The sequence below is a fragment of the Echinops telfairi genome, unplaced genomic scaffold (assembly GCF_000313985.2).
Source record: "Echinops telfairi isolate 266 unplaced genomic scaffold, ASM31398v2 ScPeMD7_7469;HRSCAF=8507_0, whole genome shotgun sequence".
In the NCBI taxonomy this organism is placed as follows: Eukaryota; Metazoa; Chordata; class Mammalia; order Afrosoricida; family Tenrecidae; genus Echinops; species Echinops telfairi.
This window is the reverse complement of record NW_022111372.1, coordinates 61,071,312-61,083,689: the sequence shown is the minus strand read 5'-3', so window position 1 is coordinate 61,083,689 and position 12,378 is coordinate 61,071,312. Positions and strand designations below refer to the sequence as shown.

General features: G+C 46.9%; 1 protein-coding gene across 1 annotated transcript in view; it reads left to right on the top strand.

The window, feature by feature from the left end:
- TENM2 (teneurin transmembrane protein 2) overlaps positions 1 to 12,378 on the top strand; it is a 1,165,990-nt gene that overhangs the window by 796,575 nt on the left and 357,037 nt on the right. Inside the window, exon 4 of the mRNA XM_045284698.1 lies at positions 4,577 to 4,811. Within this exon, the coding sequence (XP_045140633.1) occupies positions 4,577 to 4,811 (235 nt within the window). The remainder of the gene's footprint in view (positions 1 to 4,576; positions 4,812 to 12,378) is intronic.

Genomic DNA, 12,378 nt, shown 5'->3' with positions numbered 1-12,378 from the left:
GGAAAAAAGAGGAGCTGATGCCAGGGGCTTAGGTGGAGAGCATATGTTTTGAGAATGATGAGGGCAATGAATGTACAAATGTGCTTTACACAATTGGTGTATGTATGGACTGTGATAAGGGCTGTATGAGCCCTTAAAACGATTTAAAAAAAAAAAGAAAGAAATTTGTCCTACTTCTTCCTTGTATGTTCTGTTTCCATTCCTCTATCCTTGGGTAAATGCTGTCATTTTTATCACAAATATTTGATTACTCTAACGTAGAGCTGAGTTCAATTGCAGACTTGAAGGACGACATAAAGTTGTAGTGCTGGGGGTCATACCAGTGTCTATCTGACCAGCAAGCCTGGTCTCTTTTACTATTTTTAGTTATGTTCCCCTTTATCTACCTTCTAATGTGATATTTTCAAAACACTTCCAGGCACCATCTAGCTCTGGTCTCAGGGTTGTGGAGACCGATGGTCTAGTTGCTTGTAAAGGGTTTAGATTGTCATAACTCTTATTTCCTCCAGATGGGGAGAGACCAATGTCTGCATCTTAGATGGATCTCTGTGAGCTTTATAAGACCCCAGTCTCTACTCACCAAAGTAAGAAGTATGACATTGTCTTTGTGAACCATGTCATACCAAGTGATCTCCGTGTATCTGAGACTGTCGTCCAATCCCCAGTTACTTGTTCCTTAGCGTGAACCCAGTTTTTCATGTTTATCTTCCAACATCTGACTTCATGTCCCTTGTAGATGCTGGAATTGTATTGCCCTCTGTATTTATACAAGTGGTAGTATTGACCACCCTGTATGGTCTTTACCTTCTACTTCTTGTGTGTCATTTGAAAATGCGATTGTCGGGTAGATAGATAAATGAGCAAATATAACACTACGTCACATTGGAAAAGAGCAAAGGAAATGAGAAGAACACCTTCCAATACTGAGGTGGCTGGCTAAATTTTTTTCTTATTTCCCATAACTTGACTTATTTGTAAGGAAATAACATGTTTTTTATAGGAGAATCCAAGTATCCTTTCACCTCCTTCTTCCCTGATTTTGTCATCTTCCCTAGGAAGCTCTGTTGTTGTCTGCTGCCATCAGATTGACCCCCAGTTCATGGCAAAACCCTGTGTGGCAGAGTGTAGGACTTCTCTGGGAGCACAGGGTTTTCTTTGCTGGAATCTTTGTAGACCCAGGTTGCCAGGCACGTTTCTGCCAAGGTGCCACTAGGTGGGTTCAAGCCAAGGTGTCAGACCTGCTCAAAGTGACTCAGTCATGGCTAGTGGAAACAGGGCACTGTACACATGACACAGCAATGAAATCTCTTGAGCCGTGGAGTTCTGACCTGAGTAGGAAACAAACTGTGGTGCCCCACTCAGAGATGGCAGCCAAGCCCTCTTTGAACGTGTGTGTTGGCTACTATCTTTGAATGGGGAAATACAACTTGTATGTTTCCGTTGGCTGAATCCTTGTGAACCTGTTCAAAGTCCTGATTCAAACCACCCACCTTTCCATTGATCCCCCAAATCCAAATCCACTGCCATCGATGTTGTTACACATGCAACATCAGCAGTTCGAAACCAGCAGCCATTCCATGGAAGAAAGGCAGAACTTTCTACTCCCAATAAATGTTACAATTTCAGAAACTCAGAGGGGCAGAAAACCTGACCTATAGGTTCTCTTTGAGTTTCATTGACAGGTGAATGCAAACCATTTGTGCCGCCCAGAGCACCTCTCATTTGGAGAAAAGGGGAGACAACCCTTGAGTTCTCTTCCACTGTACCAGAAAACATACAGTCCACTTACCTGGGCCACAGCCTCCCAGTTGGCCCTTGCATGCCCTTCTCAACACCACCCTCGGAACACCATCAGCACAGAGGCAGCCACTGCAGGAATGCTGACCACACATAACACAGATGAACACAAAAAGGCCACCCAGGCTGGGGCAGGCAAGCAAACCTCAGCTTGGAGTACATAGACAGGAAACAGGGTGGTTCTGGTCTCGTAATTAGGGAATTGAGTCCAACACATGGCCTCTTTGTTCTTGCAGAGACTGTGTGGTCTGCAGAGCGGAGGTGTGGGTGGGGGAGATGGAAAGTTCGGGCTTGGGGCTGGGGAGGGTAGGCCCGTGGGCCCTCACTCTGCACTGACTCCTCTACTCTTCCGGAGGCAAGTCTCATAATTGCCTGCCTAATGGGAAATAATGACACCACTTGGAAGGGAGGGAAGCCGTGGGGGAAAGAAAGGCATGAGAATTAATTAGCCATGTATGAGGGGCTTGGATGACATCTCTGAAGGATCATTATGACATCATTTCGCCTCCTTCCCCACCTCTTTCCATGAATCCAAGACAGACAAATGCTAAATAACTGTGTAATAACACATTGCTAGACAGACAACGATGCCAGAAAATATAATAGCCTGCTAGAGCTATGAGACTCCCCCCAAGATATATTTAAAATGTCACTGATGCATAATGCTGAATACGAATTACAGGTTCATTTAGAGGACGCGATTTAAAATCTACACAACACAGCCGTGCAATTTCCCACTGGGATTTGATACCAGTTGTCACTTTCTAAACATCCTACAAGCCAAAAGCAAAAAAAAAACCAGATCCCCCAGGTAATTTCCACCCAGCGATGCAAACATTGAGGAACCCGTTTCCTTCCTATTTTTCCTCCTTGCTTTTGATGGTCAGCAAGCCCTCCAAACCTAGCATCTTCTTGGCGTGTCACGTTTTCCATGGACTGTTTCTGCGGGTTGCTTGGGAACCCTAGAAGGTAGATTGCACCTTTTGGAGATGCAGCCTGACCACATGAGGGGACAAGTACTTAAAATGTGTGTCGAATTGTTGTTTAAATGACGCGCACCAACATCTTAAAGCGAGGACAGCGGGGGCTGAGGGTTGCCAGAGTTGGCAGGGGCCAAAATGACAAGGCTTGGCAGTCACCTGGTGAGTTGCCAACCCCGACTAGAGGCTTCAAAAACTAAACTTTCTCAAAGGACACAAATTAAAAGTCATGTTTCGCCAGCCATTACAACCAAATGATAGGCTTGTGTCGCATAGTGAACTACTTTCGTTTTCACTAGGCTTAAAGTATTTCACACCGCAGGCTTTGAAAGGGCTGCTCAGAAAACCCTGTGTGGAGTTGTTGCGGGTGGTTTTTACAGGGCCAATGTTCGCGGGGCCTTGCTAACCTTTGCGAGAGGACTTCCAAGTTAGAGAACAGGAGGTGACGTGGAGCAGAGGTCATGGCTGGAACACACCCGCACTGACCTTCTCTAAACAAAGAGCTGAGCTCCGAAGGCTCAACCCTCAGAGGAGACAGGAGGACCCTACTGATAAGGGGCAGGGGCTCCCAAATGCATCTTGCTGGGAATTTGAATACCTGAAAACATAGCAATGTAACCCCTCTGTGTATACACACGTAGGCGTGTGCATATTCTCATGGGAGATCATCGTCTACATTTAAAATGCTGGGTGTTTTGAATACAACTCCACATTTTCAGCTTTCCTGGGAGAACCAGGGGAGAGGGGTGCTGTGACTGCCTTTCCGCCGCCCCATAAGACCACAGGTGCGTGGAGGAAGTGAGGGCCGCTCCCACCCTCTCCAGTTTACCTCAACCCACCTTTGGTCCGCTTTACTTTGCTCCCTGGTCCCGACCAAGTTTGAGGTCCGTTCCTCTGACTTCAGCGTGGGGTTTGGTGGTAGCATCGGCCCTGTCCATGGGGGAGACCCCATACATAACCACCACCCCTCGTCTTTGGAGGCTTGCATGTTGTTTTGATGCTGAAAGGGTTTCAGTGGAGCTTCTAAACTAAGATGAACTTGGGTGGAAAGCCTGGCCATTTATTTCTGCCAATGACAATCCTATGGGTTACAATGGGTGGATCTCCTTATGCGTGAGATCCCTCTCAGTCAGGGGCCGCTGACCGCCACCACTGACTTAAAGGGTGGCATAGCTTACTACCTATCAATTCAACTCACTGCCACGGAGCTGAATCTGATTCATAGTGACCCAAGAGGACAGAACAAACTGTCCCATGAATTTCTGAAGCAGTAACTGTTGACAGGAGGAGTGGAAAGACTTCTCTTTCTCCTAAGGAGCAGAGGGTAGATTTGAACAACTGACCTTGTGATTAGCAGCCCAACTCATAGCCCATTATACCACCAGGACTCTGTCCCTACCCACAGAAATAATTAGTGTGTCTAAGGAATGTGTGGCATGTGTTCGGAAATGGAATAGAGACATGTTTCAACAATGCTTAGTCTTGAACTTCACCTTGCTTTCCTTGCCTCGTTATTATGAATCAAATCAATCTACTCACCCCTCCTGTCTGCCTGGTTTTGCCTACCTAGTTTCCCAAGATGTCTCATTCATTGGCTACAGAGGAAGGCAAGTGCAAGTAAATTACGCATCTGTCCCTCTCTCTGGGACACCGTGGATCCTGGTGCGTCTGCCTGGGTCTGCTGATCAGCACTTGTCCACAGAGAGGCTTCAGTCCTGAACTCTGCTCTGCAGGTTCCCGGCATATCTGAGGCAGAGACCCACAACCCTGATGGCTGTTTCTGTTTCTTCTTGTTCCAGGTCCTCCGAACCACCACAGCCAGTCAACTCTGAGGCCGCCTCTCCCGCCTCCTCACAATCACACCTTGTCCCATCACCACTCCTCGGCCAACTCACTCAACAGGAACTCGCTGACCAACCGGCGCAGTCAGATCCACGCCCCGGCCCCTGCGCCCAACGACCTGGCAACCACTCCGGAGTCTGTTCAGCTCCAGGACAGCTGGGTGCTAAACAGCAACGTGCCCCTGGAGACCCGGTACGTCCCCGTCAGTCACCAATATGTGCAGGCTGTCCTACCCAAGAGGTCTAGCTGTGGGGGACAGTCTTGGCATAGATGAAACCACCCATTTTACCAGCTCCCGGTGATTCCTTTGGTAATTAGATCCTGGGCACCAGGTTGATAGGTATTTCTTTGTTCGCATGTGTCTCCTTTTAAAGCTTGTTTACTATCTTAGATAGCTCTTGTGTACCCACCTAATAGAATTAGCATAACATATTTTTACTCAAAGGCTCATGGGAAACATGCTTATAAGGGTATATTGACTGAAAGCTGCTAATAAATTATGCATTTGGCCTTTCTTGAAGTAATAAATGAAGACTCATTTGAAATTAAGTGTTTGGGGAGATCTTGAGAAACAATCCTTGATTCCAGACAGACAGAAGTATAATTTTCATTTATATTTCATCAAACACGTAGTCTCACTACAATTCCTCCTGTACACACTAACAGCTGGATGCCTGTGGGGCAAACAATCATGTATAAAAACAAACAAGAAAAGAGCTGCAAAAAGATCTCCAGGTCTACCTTGGTTGTTGGGTTTTGTCTTTGCTTCTGTCCCCCCGCCCCCCGCCCTCCCACTTAACTACTCGTCTTCCAAAGCCATGCACATTGCAGTGTGGCCTGAAGGGAGGACCCATCGGTCATGTCATGGTGTCTTGGAAGGTAATTGACAGTGAAGGCTGTGTGTGGTTAGCCAGACATTGAAAAGGCCTTGTTGCTCCATCCCCAGATGTCTTCAGGGCATGTGTGCTGCCAGTTGCTATTGTTCCCTTGTCCCCAAGCACCCTGGAAACTAAACAGACAGAGAAGCTAATTCATGACAACACGTCACAAGCTCTCAGTTTTTAAACTTTCATAACTTCAGCTTGAGGAAAGGCAGAAATCATCTGTCATCTTTTTAGTCAATTTCCCTTGATTTTTTATTTTTTCACATCCCTGCAAGAATTTCTGGACTTTGGTGACATTTCTTATCTTTTTTTTTTTTTACACACTGTATACACTAGACACCTAAACATGCTCGCTTACATCATCCCAAAATGCAGTCAATTTGACTTTCTGACAATGAGTGGCTATTTTTAACTGTGCTTATAATCGTAACCTTTAAAGTTTGAAATCTAGAAAGTCAGCAAGATTGTATATAGCTATCTTAGACCCGATAGATCAATGTAGTAATCTGCACCAGTAGAGTGAAGAACAGCTCTCCCAAAGGTTTCCAGACGTACGTATGACTGATCCACTGGGGGTGCGTCAGGAATGCCAAGGCTCCTTCCACAGTTGTTGGTCTGAAAGATTTCCTGCCTCTTCTCGCCCTCCTTCATGAGCTTCCTCCGAGTCCCCAGGTGCTAGCCAGCAGATTCCCACAGGAACTGGGTGCTGCTTGAAAAGCCGGGTCTGGACATCAAGGTCACAAAGAGAAGACTAGGTGAGGGGGAGCTTTCGGACGGGACCGAACTTTTCTTCCTTTGTGCGTTTTGCTGAAGCAAGCTTCTTGCCAAGTCTCTGCAGACAGCAGGTCTCTAAAGAGAATTCCTAAGGAGGACAAACCTGTCCTCCCAGTTCACGCTTGCCCCAAAGTACCAGGCATTTGTTCTCCTTTAAGTCCCCGTGATCCTCAAGCTCAAACAAGTGTGCAGGTTGGGGGTGAGGAGGAATGGCATTCATTATTCACTTGAGATACATCTGTGAGAACCTACTGTGGAGCTGGCACTGAGGACTCATCAGGGAAGGAAGCAAAGTGCCTGTCCTTAAGGAGAGTCTAGGCTGGATTAGACAGATGGTGAACAATCACCACACAGAGGCTCTCTCACAACCAATGCGTCGAGTGCCACACAGGTACCACAGATAAGATGGGTCCGGGAGAACTTCACAGTGAAGCTGACACCAAAGGATGAGACGCTGTTAATCAGCTTACCGAAGGTTTCCCGTGGCCTGTGAGGCAGAGAACACTAAGTTTCCAGATAGAGAAAGCATGCTAGAAGGGTAGCCAAGGGCAGACAAGGGCACGGCTTGGGTTTTACCCCAAGAACAAGGAAAATGCGTAGGAGTATTTAAGCCAGAGAGTGATGATACGGTGTGGTTCTGTTCTGTGTTTAGTGATGTGTACTGCCATGTAGTGAATAGATGGGTGGGTAGGGTGGAAGGAATGGCAGGAGTCAACGGCTGGTTCGGAGGGATTGCCTACTAGCTGAGAGGAAAGATGATGTAACCTTAAACAGGGTGGTGGCACTGACCGGGCATGGCTAGGAGGCATAATTTGAAGGTAGACTCAGCATGGATGAATGAGGAATAGGATTTGGAGAGCGAGTCCGCACGTGGTATAAACCGTTACCATGCTCAAGCTGCTACCCCAAAGGTGGGAGGTTCGATCTACTACCCACATGCAGCCATTGAAAACCTGTACAGCTCTACTGTAACCCACCCATGGTCTGTGGGAGCTGGAAACAACTTAAAGATTCCTAAGCAGTTGTCAGTATGGCAGCCAGTTTTCTAACTGAGAAGGCCAGGTGGAGAGCACTGCCAGTTACTGAGGGAGGCGCAGATCTGGAGGCAGGAGATAAAAGTTGCATTCTGGACATGTTAAATCTATGCTGCAACAAGGGAATGAAGAGTCGCTGTATTGGCAAACTTATTCTGATTCTGAGATAATACATGTGACAGAAAAGTTATCTACGTACAAATAAAAGCCTATTTAATATGTCCATAGCTCTCAGCAATTGATTCTCTTCCCTAAATAATAGCTCTCCAGGAATTTTGGTGAATTTACCAGCTATTCGAAATGATTATATGTATGCAAATAACACTTTGTCTTTATCAACTATGTTTTGGTTAGCCCTGAGCTTTGCAGACATGAGCCCCTTTTGTCTTTTTAACTGTTCTCTTAGGCCTGTGTTACAAACCCCATTTTGAAGGAAGTTGAAACAGCTGCTCAGGGAGATTAAGTGTTGTACACATAAATCTGAGAACGGCAGAGCGGGGATTTGAACCTGCACTGACTCAGTGACAAAGCCTCTATTCTTCACTGGGTAGCGCCGCTGTCCATGTGCGCTGCTATGGAGTAGGCCCTGGGCATATGCCGGCCCCACAGCGCGGCCATGCTCCAGTACAGAGCACCGCGCTATGGTGACTCCCTGGGCTGGCGTGGACTCTTTTTCAGGGTGGGTCGCCAGCTCATGGTGGAGAGTCCGTTTCATCCGGAAGTTCTGCTGAAAGCTGTTCCGCGCTGTAGGAACTGGCAGGCCTCAGATGACAAAGGGGCGTGGCTACCGCACAAGGGAGATGAGAATTCCACCACGGAACCTTCAATGCCCCCCCCCAAATAATAATACATAAGCCTTTTGTTTTTTTCGTGCTGTTATGAAAAAAAAATAATGTTTATCCTGACGACAAAGGAATTCATTTGCCCAGTCCATGGAAGTCCCTCTATGGACCAGTGGCACTGGACGATAAATCATGAAGGAATGACTCCTAGTACGTTCCTGAACACAGGCTTCTCGCGCACTCCTGGCCACCAAGTTGATTCTGATGGGAGCGACCTTACAGGACATTGTAGAACTGCCCCTGCATGTTACTGAGGCTGGAAATCTTTCCAGGAGCAGAAAGTCTCAGCCTTCTCCTACAGAGAAGCTATTGAGATTGAACCATTGACCTTGAGGATACCAGCCCAATTCCTAAGCCATTAAACCACCATGGCTACTGACATAGACTTAGTCTTTGTCAAAACCATCAGCCAGGCAAGGTCTCCAGGAGTCTTTACTGCAGCTCGCAGGATCAAGCCATCCCAGGGATGGAGACTCCGAGGACTGACTGCTCCTTGGTGGTGGCTGCAGATGAGACACGTGAGCTGACTGGCAGCAGCTTAGATGCTCCGTTTATTATCAACTGTGAGAGTAAGTTGACATAGCAGGAAGAAGCATTGTGTCTTTTTTAACCCCATGAACTACAGAGGTTTTATCTTTTACACTTGGCTTTGCCAAATTGGTAGGAGAAAACCAAACTGCTACTGGTACCTAGCTACCATGGCTTGGCCATTGGGTTTTCCTTTGAGCATCGCTGTTGTAAGGTGACCAGACGTCCACTTGTGGTAGGACAGTCCCGGGTTTTTAACAAGTTTACCCATGTTCTGTGACAAAAAGAGTCCCAATTTTTGGAAAGAATGCACGACAAGCTAGGGTATACGGTTTGCGGCTGCCATGTGGCTATTTCGCCAGGATATGAGTTTTAGCCATGGTGTCCCGCTTTACCAATGTTAAAATCTGGTCACCTTATGTTAGAGCTCTGGGCGGCTCAAACAGCACTCAGCTGCTAATGGAAAGATCAGAGGTCTGGGCCCACCCAGAGGTGCCTTGGAAGAAAGATCTGGCGATCTGCTTCCAAGATAGCAACTATTATGCCTGAAGGAGCACATCTCTACTGTGCAATCCAGGAGTTGAAATTCATTTAAGGCCACTGGTGTGTTGGTTTCTTGGGCTTTTTCTTCCTTTGTTCCTAAGAGGAGAGGCTCCTAAGAGGTGGTACTCTGATAAGGGACTAGGTGTGGTGAGCTTTAGAGTTGGCGGTGGGCACAGTCGCAATGGACTTGATGCCAGTGAGCTGGGCTGGCGTGTAGAATGGCATAGTGGGTTATGCCTTGGGCTGTTCGTCTCCAGGAGAGCAGCTTGCAAACCGCCAGCAGCTTTGAGGAAGAAAGGTGAGACTTTCTCCATGCTGGACTGTCTCCGAAACCCACAGGGGCAGTTCTACTCGTCCCATAGGGACAGTCTCTATGTGTCAGAATCGACCCCGTGACAGTGAGTTTGGGTTTTGGCTTTTCCTTTGGGGTTTCAAGATTTCGATAAACACACTTTCCTGTCTTTGAGATAAAGTGATCAGAGTCTAATCTCGATTCCTTGCTGGTACAGGTAGATTAGAGCATGGAAATGCAAGAGCTTTGGTAAATATGGTTTCCACGGAGAAGCAGCGAGTTTGTAGAAACATCCTCACCAGACAGATCCTGAAGGCGATTCCAAAGTTGTCCTCAGATTGATTTTTCTACTTAAGGATTAATTTTCTGACAGGAGCACTGACAAGCTTGGTCTTGGGAATATTAAAGCAAGTGGGCCTGCGTTCTTTTTGGTGGACACGTGTGTTTGCGGGAGGTTTCAACCTAGAATTCATTCTGAGAGAAACAAATGCAGTGAAGCACTTTTCAAATCAATAGGCAACTTGATTTCTCCATATTGCAGAGCATTATACCCCCTCTAAATTCTCATCAGAGGCAACATGGAAATTAATGAGACCTTTACATTAGCCTTTCAAGCTCAGACTTATTTTATAGCTTTACCTTGCCTTTGTGACACCCTGATCCCGCCTGGCCACCAACCGCATTTCACGTTGCAGTGCACTTTAATTTTGTAGTTTTCTTAGTCTTCCTTGGAAACTGGCAGCTTATTAATCTCAATAACTGAGCTGCTCAATAGGCAAGTTCACCAATAAGAAACCAGGCTCTCTCTCTCTCATCTTCCACCCCCTTCACACACACCACTTCTTGGCAGATGGAGATCAGACTTGGTTGTTGGGCAGAAAGAGGCAAGGGGGTAGGGTGGCAAAGAAAAAGCTGGTGGAAGGGGCACCAAGATTCTGTATCACTTTCTGACAATTGGCAGGGACATAGAGAGCCCAGTCTAATCCACTGCTTGGCAATTTATGGCTTGTGGTGTTTAACACACTCAAACCCGTTAATAAGAGAATAAATAAAGAGGTGGCACATGTGCAAATTACAAGGCGCATTAAGAAGAAGCAAGCATTGCATCTTACTCAAGACCACTCCTGCCTGCACTTGCCCTGATCTAAGAACTTGAAAGCAACCTGTGAATGGGGAGGCACCGCAGAATGCTCCTCCCTGTTGAAATGTGGCTCCTTCTGTACAGTTTTAAAACCTGCTCCCTTTACTAGGCCATTGGGGGCTCAAACTTCTTCTTTGCAAGTTATCACTGCTAATCCGCTAGGCAGAAAGAACCGGGGGTGGGGTGAGGTGGGGATCCATCCCCCAGAAGCCTACACCCTGGGGACCTGGCGACCGATGGAAGCCACCTCGTGGTCGAACTCTGTAAGTGTGGGACTCTGCCCCACGTCTGTGTAAATGTCGAAGATTTGGGGGTTAAGATCACCCTTGGGAAAAAAAGCCAGAGATTTCCATCCCTGTCTGTGCTCTCTCACCCATTCAGTTAATTTCAGCTGTCATTCCCTCGGGCTTTTCCTGGAGCTGTCCCAGAGGACGCCTTATCTGGCTGAGACAGGGAGAGAGCTGATGAGGCAAAAGTTCTTTCCTAAGTCTGGCTCCCAGAGATCCTTCGCTGTTCACAGAAGCCGGATACGAGGTCCGAGGTTCCCCCAGGCTGGGGAAACAGACTCTGCACCTGTCCTGAAGGCCCCTTTGATTCATTACTCTCAGCCGGGCTTGCCTTTGCGTGGTGGGATTTTGTGTCCCCAGAATTGCAACCCGTCACAAGGTGCTCAGCCAGCCTGCTCGGCTGGCACTGCTTCCTTTAGATGACTTGGGCTGTTGAAGAAACTTTGCTGCCACGGCATGTTTTCCCTTCTGAGTTCTCACTCCACCCCCCACTCCCCGCCCCAACCCCCCCCAACGAAATAGAACAATTGGGGGTTATTCCATGAGTCTTGTTTGCAGATACCATTTTTTTGAGGTCATATTAATTGCTAGCACAAAGGATCATCCTCAACACTATGGAATTTTAAATCATCTATAGACTTTTCTTTTGTCTTTGGCTCAGAGGAAGTGTTTAAGGAGTCAGCAAATGCCCTGGTTTCTATGCTCAGTATTTTACCTGTGTCTGCATTATATTTAAAGGGGGAATGAATAACGATTCTTTTCCATCGACCAATTTGTTAGGGCCTCCATTGGCTACGAGCACTCATGACAGTCCATTTCTCAACAATTAGTCTCATGTAAAGATATTGCACACCAATGATACTGTGATTAAAAGCTTATTTTTAAAATTACTGGAGCCAATGGATTAAAAATCTCACTCAGGGGAAGGTAGGAACTGCTGATGGTATGTGCCTAGATAAGAATTTCAAATGGAAAGCTTAATCTTGGTGACTTTTTAATCTTTTATCAACTCAGATCCTCTCTACTTGGGAACATGGGATAAGAAGGCATAAGAAGGCATTAGTTCCAATTAATCCCTGGTGGTGTAGTTACTACTTGGGCTGCTAACCACAAGGTCAGCAGTTTGAAACTACCACCTGCTCAGCAGGAGACAGCTGAGGCGTCTACTCTGGAAAGAGTTACAATCTTGAAACTCACAGGGGCAGTTCTGCCCTGCCATACAGGGACACTGAGTTGGAATTGAGTCAATGACAATGAGGTTGGTTTGTAACCCTTTGTCGTGGGTGGGACCCTTTCAGAGCCCATCTACCCTTATCCCTACCCTAGGAAGAAGATTGGGATATGCGCATATATAGGAACCCTGGTGGCGTAAAGGGGCAGCAGTGAGACCCCATCTATCTGCCAATCCTCAGGAGAAAAGTGAGGCTTTCTGCC